Source organism: Gadus morhua, chromosome 14 (assembly GCF_902167405.1).
Source record: "Gadus morhua chromosome 14, gadMor3.0, whole genome shotgun sequence".
Classification (NCBI taxonomy): domain Eukaryota; kingdom Metazoa; phylum Chordata; class Actinopteri; order Gadiformes; family Gadidae; genus Gadus; species Gadus morhua.
The window spans coordinates 26,708,489-26,722,953 of record NC_044061.1 but is presented as its reverse complement, the minus strand read 5'-3'; the positions used below and the strand labels follow the sequence as shown (position 1 = coordinate 26,722,953).

Sequence of the window (14,465 nt, the reverse complement as noted above, 5' to 3'; positions counted from 1 at the left end):
TTAACGTTGTGTCCGTCTGGGTGATTTTGAAAACACCAGACGTATCCGGGTTAATGTGCTTTGGTCAGGCTGCAGTTAAGGGCAGAGTGCTTTGTTATCTGCCTGTGGTGAAGAAATATTGACCCAGCGTTGACTGGGTCTCGAGTTTGAGGGGTCAGTACTGTTTTTGTTTTTAACATATTTCTTCACTACTGGAATGTAGAGAAGAGAAAGAGATTAATTCTCTTCATGGTGGACCAGTACCATGCTCTGCTACACATGTCCTCCCTGTTCCAGAGACCCTTCATCATGTTAACATGCTACACGCGTGTAAAAGGCAACGTTTTACTGCCCTCAGGTTTATAATGTCAGCCGTATTTCTTTGTCACTAAAGGGCACATGTTTGCCCGGGGTCCTCATTATTTTCTGACATTCTGAATGTTTCTTCAATTATATTTCCTGTCACCATGAAAAGAAAATCTGAAATCCCATTTCCGTATTTAAGAAGGCATTCCAATGACATTTACATGAACACCGGATTCAAATATTTGATCTTGTTTAAGGCAAACAGCACTTTGGATGGCGTGCTATGAGCGTTTTTATCTGTTTCATATTTTAGTTGTATTATCAATTCTAGATTAATCAATGGAAAAGAAACCGGGGGATTGTGGTATTTGTGAAACCTGAATGTCCAAAATGGAGCTGTTGTGTTTCTTAAGATTGATATGTAGTCAAGCCGGCTCTTAAAGATCATTCCAGCTGAACCATTGGGCTCACTGGCTCTTTAAGATCATTCCAGCTGAACCATTGGGCTCACTGGCTCTTTAAGATCATTCCAGCTGAACCATTGGGCTCACTGGCTCTTTAAGATCATTCCAGCTGAACCATTGGGCTCACTGGCTCTTTAAGATCATTCCAGCTGAACCATTGGGCTCACTGGCTCTTTAAGGCTGTTGAGATCCGCTCACATTGCTCTCCCCCTCTGAGAGCAGTGAAGGAGGCAGGGGATCAAAGGGTCTTCCCACCTTACGCAGCAGAAGTCGTTCGCTTTTTCCACGTTGGGCCCCCAGTCCGGGGCCTCACTAGACGTCCTGTCGTCTGTCCCCTCTCATTTCCCTTTTCTTTTGTTTCTCGCTTTTTGTTTCTCGCCTCCTGCTGGCCGTATCACCGCCCTTCTCTCGCCCGCCTCCTTTTCGCTCTTTTCTTCCCGCTCTCCTCCCTTGTCATCTCCGTCTCGGCGCTCCATAGTAGGCTGAGAGTGGATTCCTGGCATTCCTCTTTATGTCGACGCTGGCCACGCTGCTGTTGCCTAACCACCGCCCCCCCCCCCTCCCTCCACAATGCAGAGGAACCAGTCCAGGGCTGGGCTGGCTAACACACCCGTCAAGGCAGAGAACCGATACAGGGAGAGGTTCAAGTCTGTTCTCGGGCTGGGGTTATGAACGTAGTCGCAGATCCGTTTACCCGCTTCAAAAACCCAAAGTGACGGATGGGAAACTGATTCAAACTGAAAAGTAGTACATACTTATTGTATGTTGTACGCCCTGGCACTTAATGTGCACACTTATTGTATGTTGTAGGTCCTGACACTTAAAAATAGTACTCGGCATCGTGTAGCATCTTATCCTAGCTACCATGTATGCGGGGAATGGGTTAACCTAGCAGTTGTTAGTGCTTGGCACTTGGTTCTATGAACTTCCTTACGGTACCGAAAGCGCTATATTGTTCCTCTTCTTTTGACAAATGTACTTGTTGTAAGTCGCTTTGGTTAAAAGCGTCTGCTAAATGCCCTGAATGTAAATGTAAATTACGGTGATGTTGTCTACATTGAGGGGAATTGAGCGTTGTGGAGCCTTCTTTGAGGGTATTACAGGCACCCTGATTTCAGCCCGGCTCTGTGCATTAAGAAGGCGTTGGACATGAAGCGTGAGTGGGTAGCTAGCTAGTGGTGAACCGAACAAGATGCTGCTACTATGAATAATCCTAATACTACATGGATGTTCTGCTGGAATACAGTGTGAAATACAGATTTATTTTACTGCATTTATATAAACCTTTGGCAGTAGTAAGGAACTGGTCTGTGATTATTGATACTGTGCATAATCAGCATCTTGGCAGCGCTGGTCTTAATGACTTGATGTGTAATTGGTGTATATTCTAGAAGGAAGTTCTGTTTCGGCACTCTGCTGCCCACTGGTGGTTAAAACTAAAAGCTACAACATTAACTCATGGAAGCAAGGGGATTACAATTAATTAGTTGCGTCTGTTTAATACTTAAATATCATTAATTTAAGCAGTCCAGTTTATTTAGATATCTTCCGTTTGAAATCCCAATCAATACATTTAAGAATCAGTGTATTTTAAAAACTACTATGGTTTCTTTTATGAATGAATAAGAGGGTAACATTACCACAAGTAATAAATATATTAATATTATACACTGAGGGTTAATTTGCATATCCCCCTGAAATCTTCATGGCACATTAAAGATTTGTAACGGCTACAGAATGTGTGTCCCGGAGCAGAAGGAATCGCTTCAAAGTAGAGCATCATTTCCTTGAATTTCCCACGATTCAGGCTAATGTTTGACTTGGCTTATGATGTAATTTCTACATTTGAAATCTCTGCACGCGCGCGGGAGCGTCTCACTAGGGTGGCTGGAAGACTGTATAAAAGACCAAAGGCACGACGCCACCCAGCGCTGCTGCTGTGTTTGAAGACGTTCAAGCGTTCCGTTTCATACAGCGGTGCGACGGGCGTTCGGGATTCGTTCTAAAACGGCGCGCCTTCTTCGACCGGTCACAGCAGGAAGTCATGGAGCATGAATAACCTAATCCCCCCCCCCCCCCTCTGCCAGGACGCTAAGCATGGTTCTGGGAGGTGAATGCTACTGCATTAATTAAACATATCACACCGTTGGAGCGCCTGCTTAAGAGCCACGATCAATCTCCTGGCTGTTCACTCTGAATTACAACGTCCGCTCGCTCTGTCTCTGTCTCTCTCTCTGTCTCCCTCTGTCTACCTCTCTGTCTGTCTTTAATCGGTACCTTGCAACCGATTTGTACGTTACTATTGATCCTCCTCTAGATCTTTGAACGTCTTAATTCCTCTCCCGCGCTTCATCTCACCTCCTCCTCCTTGTCTCTTCTTCCCCCCCTCTCCGTGTGTTGGGAAGGGTTCAGTATAGGAGGGGTGGTCTGACACTGGGTCGATAGGTCCGCTTCTATTTTGATCTCGCGTCAATATGAACCTCACACCGCACCGTGACCATCTTTAGAAGGAGGACTGGCTGTGGGCTGATATTGTCGTGGATCCGATGGGGGGAGGGAGACAACAAGGGCCGACCTTTCACCCACTGATCCCCATCAATAACCCCCGACCCTCTGCTGGTTGCTGCGTTAATCCCCCCCCCCCCCCCCCCTCTGTGTGGGCGCATCGCAACTTTGAGCTCCGATATAGAACAATATACCTACAACGAAATACACACGCCCACACACACACACGCACGCACACGCGCACTTAAGCACTGTCTGTGGTTAATAAGTCTGCATACGGAACATAAAGTGTGCAGAAAGTGCAAACATCTCCATCTTTACGTCCCAAAGTGCATCATGGCACTTGTAGGCCTGTGCTGTGTTGTGACTCGGCACTAGACCACGAAGTGCAGCCTGCGGGCCGTGTCCCCAACAGGCCCCACGTTACTTTGTTCCATTCCTCGTCTTGCACCTTCGTACGCGTCTCCCCCGGTCTCGATGTGCGTCTCCTGAGACCCGTGGAGAGGAGCTGAGGTTCTGCCGAGGTCCTCGCGGCCTCAGGACTAATCCGTCCTCACCCCGCGTCGCTTCAGCTCCGTCCTCCGTCGTCCCAGAGGAACATTGAGTTCACAGCGGCTGCACCTCCACCCAAACCCCACCTCGCTCCCCCCGCCTGTAGAGTCGACCCACCGCGGTGGGCGACGCGTCTCCAACAGGGACTGGTGAACTAAATCTGTGTGTGTGTGTGTGTGTGTGTGTGTGTGTGTGTGTGTGTGTGTGTGTGTGTGTGTGTGTGTGTGTGTGTGTGTGTGTGTGTGTGTGTGTGTGTGTGTGTGTGTGTGTGTGTCCGCAGCACTACACCAAAGACGCAGACGGCTTGTGTACCAAGCTGATCAAGCCCAAGCTGATGGAGGGAACGGTGGCGGCGCAGGACGAGTTCTCCAGGAGTAAGAACGCACACAAACACCTGAGACACGCACACACACACAACTGATGCACACACACATGACGCACACACACACACATGACACACTCCTTGTGCACACACACACAAACCTGACACACTATCTCCTTGTGCACACACAAATGCACACTTTCACATACACTTGCATTAGGGCTGGGCGATATGGACCTAAAATCATTACTCGATATCTTCAAGCAGAATATCGATATAAGATAAATATTTATATTTGTTGACCTGCCCTGCTGATTGGGAGGGGGGGGGGGGGTGGTTACCGTGGAGCTACTGTTATTACTATAGCCTACCTACCTACCATTTGGATTTACCGTTACTATTCCTACTGTTTGGAATTTAATACAGTTTGATGGTTGAATAAGCCGTGGACTAGACACTGCCGAACGTTACAATATAATATAATATCACGACCAAAAGCTGTATGCGCCTCCGTAATATTATGAATCTTATTAGCCTATATATTAAAAATAATTATATTATTAATATATCTCCTGACAACGCAAATTAAACTATAGTAAGATAGCCTATTACTATGTTCAATAGGCTATCTTGTTTGAAAAAAATATTGATATGTTTCTGATATCGATATATCGCCCAGCCCGATATATCGCCCTGCATCCTCTCGCACGCTTATGCATGCATACAAACACACACACACACTAACCTCAGACTCGCACTGTTCTCGTGCGTGCACAAATGCGCAGGCACACACAAACACGGGCACGCACACACACAATCTCCCGCTTAGAGGTTGGCATGTAAGGGCATATAGAAGGACATTCCTAAAGAGAACACGCACACTGAAACACACACACCTCGGCCGTACACTGCTCTACACACACAGCTGCCAGGGGTATGGTGTCCTTCCTAAGCTCCACTAACACTAGTCCTCTGGGTAATCAAGGCTTACCCACACGCTGATCTGAGTGGCTGGCGGTCACTAACGTGGTTCTGAAGGGCAGCAGCACCCACCTCTCTCAGACACCGGACTCACGTACGCTGTCGTCACACACGCTGATCCCCGCCTGAAGAGCATCAATCAAGAGTATTAACCTCTGTGTGATCGCCCCCTTCAGGACACGGAGGGTCTTGGATGACTATTAATGTCACGTCATCCCTCTCTCTTCTTCTTTTTCTCTCTTTCGCTTTCTCTTTCCTTCTTCTTCTTCTTTCTGTCATTTCACGACAAGCTCGGTTTCCCCGTTAATGGCCGACTGTTGACAGTCTCTGCCAAGTGATACTGCAACACCCATCTGTTCAAACCTCTGTCCGTGCTACAGCACATTAAAGCACAGCTGATGCTGCAGTTACCCTGAATCAGTCACACTGGATTCTACTGCTTTGCCCGAGAGTCCTGTGAACGTTAACTCTGAGGGGCTACTCGCAGGGCAGTGGTCCACTGGGATGACCCGGCCCCTCCCACTCGGGCCTCCTTGCATTAAAAGCCACACCACACACACACTACGTCTGGAAGATATCCAGAAGATCCCGGCCAGCTTGATGTGTGACATGGCGACCGCCTTCTCTGTGTGGTCGCTGTTGGGTTGAACTTCAGAGGCGTGAGGGTCAGTGCTGAGGACTGATGGTTTTTGTCTCTCTCTCTCTACAGGCGGCTGGTCTCTAAACAGGAAAGAGCTGAAACTCATCCAGACCATCGGCAAAGGAGAGTTCGGAGGTAAAGGCGTGTGCTGGAGCAAGACGGGTTCTGGGGAGAGTTCTGCTTAGTGTCACGACAAACCAAAGGGAATATTTACCGTAGGGGTGAGACAGCCGTTACGCTGTTCTGCAGTTCTGACTGCTCTGCTCAATACCTTCTGCTCTGTTAAGTAGAATGGAGTGTGGGCGGAGGTTGGGGTTATGAACGTTTTCTGAACATTTGCTCGACACTATTAAGTGTGTAATCAGTAAGGCAGATGAGTCGTTGCGGAGAGCCTCCCCCATCACAGCTTTACCTGGGAGAGCTCAGCTGTACTCAGCTCCGCGTGGATAACAGCGCTTTAAATGTTCTCAGCGAGGGTATGAAGGCGTGATTGGGAATCTATGTCAGTTGGCACCTATACCTTTTAAATGTGTGTGTGTGTGTGTGTGTGTGCGTGTCTCTCAGACGTCATGGTTGGAGACTACAGGGGGACCAAGGTGGCGGTGAAGTGCATCAAGAACGACGCCACGGCGCAGGCCTTCATCGCTGAGGCCTCCGTCATGACGTAAGACCCCCGCTGACCCCCGCTGTGCTGTGGCCCACTTTAAATACAACCTGTAAACACAAGACACACACGGTGGTATCTTCCAGTGAACAGGTTCCTGTCTTTACACATATACCATTCAGTTATTAAACTGTCTTAACACATACACTGTTTAGTTCTTTCAATGTGTTAAGACATAAACTATTTAGTTATTCAACTGTCTTAACACATACACTGTTTAGTTTTGTCTTAACATGTGTACTATTTAGTCTCTTATCGGTCGCTTTTATCCAAATAAACTTAGCGGGAGTTCAGATATGAAGTCCTTCAGACGCTGGTTGGAGTCAGGCCTTTGGTGGGCACTGGTATTCAATCCTAGAACCTTTTACGTCTTGGCGTCAAACACCCTAGCCACTAGACTAGAAAAAACACAACCTTGTGAGAGGACTTCTGAGTATAGGAATAGCGTGCTGGGATCTCGCTCTTCATGCAGAGATGAGATATCACATCAACAGAAGCGGTAAACAGCTGAAGTGTCTGTTTGTTGTTGTTGTTGTTGTTGTTGTTTTTGGTTCTACCCCTGACCTTTGACCTTGGGGTCTTCCTCCACAGACAGCTGAGGCACAACAACCTGGTGCAGTTGCTCGGGGTGATAGTGGAGGAGCGGGGCAGTCTCTACATCGTCACGGAGTACATGGCCAAGGTCAGACCCCCCCCCCCCACCACCACCAAGCTGCTCTCCTCAGGACGTAGACCAGAAGATGGAACGGACCATCTCCGTCCGTCTAGTTTTCTCTCAAAGCGGGCTAGATTAGGACATTCTGAGTTGTTGACATTCTGCCTCGACTCTTAGTCCATTGCCCCTCAGAGGTCAGATCCTATGATGGAATCATTTATTTTTAGTTTCAAATAAATCCACGTTATTTTGGCTTATTTTATATAGAAATGTTTAAGGTGGTATAAAATAAATCCCATGTAATTTCCCTTTCCTATAGAACCGTTTAAGGTGGTATAAAGTAGCTCTGGCTGTTGTGTTGTGCGCTGGTATCAGCGGTGACGTGCTCAACCCCGTGCTTCCTGTCCACAGGGCAGTCTAGTGGACTACTTGCGGTCCAGAGGACGGACCGTCCTGGACGGGGACTGCCTTCTCAAGTTCTCCCTGTGAGTTCCCTCCCCCCTCCGCCGCTAGACTCTCCGAACCGGGTCGTCTGAGCAGCACTCAGCTGTCGGCCGCTCTGTAGAGCGGTTCTTCTGACATGTACATAAGAAAGACTACTATAGTCCTTCGCAATTATCTGCCTGAAGATTCACAGCTTCTGCCAGTGTGAGGAATACAACAGCTCTGTGTGATGGGTTTAACCAGCGACAGAAATCCACCACTCACGGGAGGGTGTAAATGGTTAGGAAAGGATTTGGTTGTTTCTCCTTTCCAGTCATCAAAGTTCCCCACAATCAATACGCTGTCACGTATGTTCAGAGGTGAAGACATGTCTCAAATAGTTGTTGATGGTCAATGTCTTGATTTTTCTCCGTCGCTCTCTCTCTCTCTCTCTCTCCCCCTCTCCCTCCCTGTCTTTCTCTCCCTCTGTTTGTTTTTCTCTCTCTCTATCTATCTCTGTCCCTCTTCCTCACCCAATCTGTCTTTGTCTCTGTCTCTCTCTCTCTCTCTCTCTGCCCTGTCCCTCTCTCTCACTGTCTCCCTCTCTCTCCCCCTCTCCCTCCCTCCCTCCCTCTCCCCCTCTCCCCCTCCCAGTGACGTGTGTGAGGCCATGGAGTACCTTGAGGCCAACAACTTCGTCCACCGGGACCTGGCGGCGCGCAACGTGCTGGTGTCAGACGAGCACATCGCCAAGGTCAGCGACTTCGGTCTGACCAAGGAGGCGTCGTCCACGCAGGACACGGCAAAGCTGCCCGTCAAGTGGACCTCCCCCGAGGCCCTCCGAGAGAAGGTGGGCCCCCCCAACCCTCACCGACTGCCTCGGACCGGTCCTCAAGTCACAGCCATTGTGTATGCGTTGATCCGTTGAGGGTCTCAGTCAGGCCCACCTTATGCAGCGTCCCCAGACTGGGTTGCCCCGCCCATTCTGCCGGCTGTTTGAGTTCGCCCTGCAGAAGGGTCTGGAGAAGAGCGATGCATTTCTTTCTAGTTTCGATACAATTTGCGGGAGCCAATCACCAAGCTGGCTTTTCCCCCCGGTGCGCTATTGGCTGGTTTAACACAATGACGACAGGGAAGCTACGGCAAGCAGCCAATTAAATACAGAGTAATTTGAACCGTTGATCACGCCTCTTGTGTTGAAGAAAAGTACAGCAGCTTCCCCAGACCAAAGTGCAATCTAAGATTGAGCTTGATCTGGCAATAGCTGGGCTACCACATCCCCATTGTCAGAGCCACAATATGAGGCTATAATTACATTTTCAATTCAATTTCATTTTTCCAGCCCTTTTTCACAGTTACAGTCTCAAAGGGCTTAACAGGCCATATATTTATGAAAAACCCCTGACCTGAGCCCCCCAGAGAAAAGCGCTGTATAAAAGCGGTCCATTTTCCATTATGTATTCTAGTTTGGTGATTGTAGATTCTCATTCATGAGGACAGGTCATTCTGCAAGTCCATTTCCACTTGTAAAAACATGGGGGCTTGATATTAACCATGTTTTTAACCGTGGCGACGATGCCGGTTGAAGAACGTTGACTGCAGGAGTTTGCCTGCTCTTTATTCACAGCCAGCCTTTGTCCCTTTTCTCTCGCCCTCCAGCGCTTCTCCACCAAGTCGGACGTCTGGAGTTATGGGATCTTGCTGTGGGAGATCTATTCCTTTGGGCGCGTGCCTTATCCCAGAATTGTAAGTAGAAGCTCCCTGTTCTGCCAAGAACCTGTTGGCCATTTGATATACATAAATAAATAAACTTTATTGTTAATGTGGCTGGGGTGTATGAAACGTCGTTCCATCTGCGTACATAGAGGTTAAACACAGCATGGATGACCCACACCCACGCACATTGACTGTTTGTATAGCCCTTAATCACAGGTACAGTCTCAACACAATCTCTCTTAACAGGCCAAATATTTATGATAGGCTTATTTATGTTACTGCGGCGATACAGCTTAGTGCGCCCTGGGTTAACTTACCATGAATATCTACCACGTTCCTCTGTAGCCGTAGATGCATTATCTATAGTGCATTCATGAGCATCAGCGCAGTAAACACAGAGAAGTGTTCCCAGGCGGGTCAAACCCTCTGAGGACCAGCAGAGGGCATGCTTAATCGAGGACTCGCACTCCCAGAAGGGTCTTTTCAGTCCGTCCCCATCTGGATCTGGCTCTCTGTTGCCCTCTCTGGCTGGCTCAGATTTGTGACCAAATTTCACAAATCAAAACAGAGATAAAAAAAAGAAATATTATTCTGTATCTATTATTTATATCTAATAGTTAAAAGGGTCAAAAGTCAACGCACACAATTATACACTTGGTGAAATAATAAATATTCAATCTTTCCCTGTTTTCAAACTCTCTCTCGCTCTCTCTGCCTCTCTCCCCCTCTCAGCCGCTGAAGGACGTGGTGCCCCGGGTGGAGAAGGGCTATAAGATGGACGCCCCTGAGGGCTGCTCGCCGGTGGTGTACGACCTGATGAAGCAGTGCTGGACCCTGGACGCGGCCGTGCGGCCCAGCTTCCACATGCTGGGGGAGAAGCTCAAGCACATCCGGGCCAAGGAGCTGTACCTGTGATGAGGAGGAGGAGGTGGAGGAGGAGCAGGAGGTGGAGGAGACCGGACGTAGCCCGGCACAGCACTACCTGTAACCACGCTGTTGCCCCGTGGGGACTGACTCCCTCCCCCCTCTCTCTCCCGGCAAACCCCTGCCTGTTAGCCGTCCCCCCTCTGCTTCCATTAGCAAGGAAGAGACTGTTTTTCCTGTCGGTGTCGTATAGCTTCAGCCAGGAGGGTGCCCCAAGCTCGGAGAGGGGGTCACCGTGCTCTCCTCCTCTCCCTCCCTCTCTCTCTCTCTCTCTCTCTCTCTCTCTCTCTCTCTCTCTCTCTCTCTGTCCCGCCCTCTCTCTCTATGTCCCTCTCTTTCTGCATCACTCTTCTTCACTCACTCCAGGTTGATCTTCTTTTTGGATCAAGGTGTTTTTTTAAGTTGTGCTGCGCTCCTCCCTCCTCTTGTGGACACGGCGTTGATGATGAAGATGAGGAGGAGGAGGAGGAGGAGGGGAGGCTGGCCTTTTCTTCCTCCACCACATGACCGGGGCCCCTAGCTCTGCCTCCATCTCCCCCACAGCCCCACGTGCCAAGACATGCCGCTGCATGCTTACAATGACCCCTACTACAGCCCCCCCCATGCAGTCCCTCAGTCCAGACACCATCAACACCCCCTGCGTTGTGTGTGTGTGTGTGTGTGTGTGTGTGTGTGTGTGTGTGTGTGTGTGTGTGTGTGTGTGTGTGTGTGTGTGTGTGTGTCCAGGTGTGTTTGTGCGTCCAGGTGTGTTTGTGCGTCCAGGTGTGTGTGTATGTGCGTCCAGGTGTGTGTCCAGGTGGGGGCCTTCTCGCTGAGCCAAAGTGCCTCCAGTCCAGAGCATCAGACTTCCCCCGCTCGCCCATCAGACGATTCGCTCGTTCCTTTTTTTAAGTTCATTATTTTTTATGGATCTTTTTTCATTGTTTTGTTGTTCTTCTGTTGTGTCACGGCTGATCAGGGACGTTTATCGATGAGCTCCCCCCACCCTCCCCCTCTCTATCCCCTGCTCCTCCCCCGTTAAAGAGAGCATCCACAGGGAGACGGGGGAGAGATGGGGGAGGCGTCCCGCCGGCCGTCATGTTGGATCCCTGGGGGTGAGGGACGGGGGGGGAAATACTGTTCACTAATGCGGTCGAGTCGTTAAATGTGGGCTTTTTATATTAACATATATTTAAAGGATTAAAAAAAAAAAACTACTCAAAGTGAACAAGGATAAGAAAAAAAACTGACTGAGAACGGACATCTGAAGGACTTGGGAGGGGGGGGGGGGGGGTCCCGGAAGCAGGGGGGCACGCTGGGTGACCGTCTCCGGGACGTACTGGGCGGGTGGTGCATGCTGAGTGGGGGAGGGCTTGGGTTCAAACGTCAGTGCTTTCAATGTTCATTGTTTTATTATGCTACCATGATTATGAATAAATCATTCCATCTGAACAGCCTGGATGTCTTAGTGTGTGTGTGTGTGTGTGTGTGTGTGTGTGTGTGTGTGTGTGTGTGTGTGTGTGTGTGTGTGTGTGTGTGTGTGTGTGTGTGTGTGTGTGTTAAATGAGGTAAGGCCTACACACTAGGCCTACCATCCAAACACACACTAAAAGGTTTGGTACAATATGCTGAAATAAATTCTCTGGTGATCACAGAACATCAACACTGACTATGGACCAGGCGCGGGCAATCCATATAGGCCATATAGGGAAGCTAACTACTTGAAAAAGCATGCTCCCAAAAAAATTGTTCCTCAGTAAATTATGGCTCCAAGTCTCTTTATTAATAATGTGGATTTCACATTAACTATATACAGTTCGTTCAGCCTTTCTAACTATTTTGGTCTCTTGACATCAAATTTTGGATGATGGTGGCGTGTCATGCAATGTGGGGCAGGACAGCTCAGCGACCGCGTTCCTCCGTATGTTTATCGCACAATCCTGCAGTCTGCAATATAAATTGCAATCCCTGCTAAAAGACACCTATATGGTCGTAAAGTAGTCCGTCACATGGTGTTGCACCTGTGATTAAGTGTTGAGTTTCTGTTAAAAAAAACCTTTGAGAAGTTAAAATTGAAAAAAATAAATAAATTGGAAGACAAGTTAGAAATCAAAAAACTTGGCCCAGACAGACCCGACATACACATTATCCAACAAACGAGGAAGAGGGGGAAAACTTACAATATAACTTTCTCCCGAACATGGTTTTAAAATAAAAAATGTGGTTGCTCAAAGAGAAACGCTGTGTTTTGTTTCCTATGTCTACTTTTTCGTGTAAGTGTTTGCACAGAACAAGGGGATATTGACCATGGGTATGATGATGTGAAGCATATATATATATATATATATATATATATAGTTATATATAATACAATATTATCTATGTATATAATATATACATATTACAAAAACAAAATGTGAGTGTGGTCATGCGCCAGTAGTTTCTGCTCCAATGAAATTTAGGGTCACCGCACGCTACTGCTATGGACCTCTTATGGTTTTAAAGATTAATTTGTGCATGTATTGTACACCAATGATTGTGTGAGTTTACCGCTTCGTTTAAAGCTGAGGTAGGCAACAAGCCGAAATAAGGTTGATTTTGAAAGTATGGTGTGAAAATATAATTCCATCGCTCCCTTTGGGTTTAGGCCTTCCTCCAAAGCCACGCCCCCAAAACACATGACTAGCTCACTAGCTTTAGCAATAGGTCTGCTAGCCTCCGTTAGCCGGGTAGCCAATCATTTTATTCGAGCCGAATGAAATGATTGGACAGGGTTTCACAGGCCTGTGCCAGCCACAGACACCCGATTTTGTAGTCAGAACATGCAATTTATTTAGTTTGCTGTCAGGATGTAAAGAGAATTAAAGGAGACATATTATACCACCAGGTGTGAGTGTGATTAGTGATTAACTAGTGATGTCATATGGGGCAGATTTTCGAAACGGCTTGCAAGGCTAATCACACTCACACCTGGTGGTATAATATGTCTCCTTTTTAAACAAATATTTCCGTAGCTTTAACTGAAATTGGCCCAACACCTCAATCAGGATACAAAATGTGACAGGGATCTTAATATCTACCACATAGCCTGTAGCATCTGTCAACTCTTGATCTATACTTGGATAATTATGTTTTATAATGTACGTTTATTGAACAGTACGAACCAGTAGGCCTACTTTTGGCTCTATATTGTGAAATCTATGTCCCCAATCGGATGTGGTGTGAATGAGATAATCGTGAGCTACTTCACAGGCAATTTTCACTCCTATGATGGCATAGGTGCTATGAAGACCCCGTTATAGCCGAGGTGTCGTGGAGAGGTGGAGATGACGGAGCTGTGTGTGAGCCTCCTCCACCCGTCTGCCTTGTGTTATCAGAGCTCCTCAGCAGCCTGGGAGGGCGGTGCTCACCAACATAACTCACAACATGCAATCGGTCACGCAGCTTCGGCTTCTGCTGCTTTTTGTTTTGCTTTATTTATATTTTGAGTCCAGTATTTCCATTTGTTAGTAAGTCAGAGATTTCCTTAAACCTACTCGAAAATATCACCCTAAGAATCCCACGGTTGTTCTGGCATGAGGTTCACTCTCTGACCCTCAGGGGATTCAGCGGTTGTGACATAACGGTAACACCGGACTGGTGACGTAGACCCATGGACCAATGAAGAAAGTAGGCCGGGGGGTTGCGCTCGTGGCCACGACTGTGTGCGTCGTGACGCATCACCGCTCCATTACTCCAAGTCTCCAACAAGTGTGCGTCCTGCCGCGGACGGGTGAGGCCCCATGCGGCCTCTGGGAGATCCGTAACTCATTAGGCTATTTGGGAAATTTTGTTTGTCAAATACTGTCCCCCAATGGAGTTTAAATCCTGTGTAATTCATACTCAAAAAACCAACATAGTCTCTAATCCAATGCATTACACTACATATACCTTTATAACCTCTTTAGTGTGGCGGGGACGGAATGCGATTTAGATGCTCAATCTTGGTAATTCGGTAGCATGAACAAAAATAAGCATATTTGTAATGCCGACACGTTTTGTGACATTCAAAAATGTGATTTGATCAAGAATTCATTGTGAATCCACTGACCGAGACTACGACATCGTGTTCCAACCACATACACATTCAGTCACGCCACCCAGCAAGAGTTTAGATCCAAGAGGGCCACTCTGAGGTCCCTGCTGTTATTATTCTTCCTGTATGAGATGAAACATTAATGTTGTTGGTGCCCTCTGGACGGTGCTGTTATCCTTTGTGAAATCCTTGCAGGAGATTTGTAGCCTCTCTCTGCAGCCTTGTCCGTGGAGATCAGGGCTGGGCTCAAATCAAATCCTCCCGCGATGGAAGATGGATG

The 14,465-nt window shown here is 47.8% G+C and overlaps 1 protein-coding gene across 2 annotated transcripts in view; it reads left to right on the top strand.

The window, feature by feature from the left end:
- The window catches only part of cskl (c-src tyrosine kinase-like), a 38,280-nt gene extending 26,923 nt beyond the window's left edge, over positions 1–11,357 (top strand). For both annotated transcript variants that reach the window (XM_030376773.1, XM_030376774.1), the window contains 8 exons: positions 4,087–4,180; positions 5,819–5,884; positions 6,314–6,413; positions 7,005–7,095; positions 7,480–7,553; positions 8,146–8,341; positions 9,151–9,237; positions 9,940–11,357. In XM_030376773.1, coding sequence (XP_030232633.1) covers positions 4,087–4,180; positions 5,819–5,884; positions 6,314–6,413; positions 7,005–7,095; positions 7,480–7,553; positions 8,146–8,341; positions 9,151–9,237; positions 9,940–10,122 — 891 coding nt within the window. In that variant the 3' untranslated portion in view covers positions 10,123–11,357. The remainder of the gene's footprint in view (positions 1–4,086; positions 4,181–5,818; positions 5,885–6,313; positions 6,414–7,004; positions 7,096–7,479; positions 7,554–8,145; positions 8,342–9,150; positions 9,238–9,939) is intronic.
- The last annotated feature ends 3,108 nt before the right edge of the window (positions 11,358–14,465 follow it).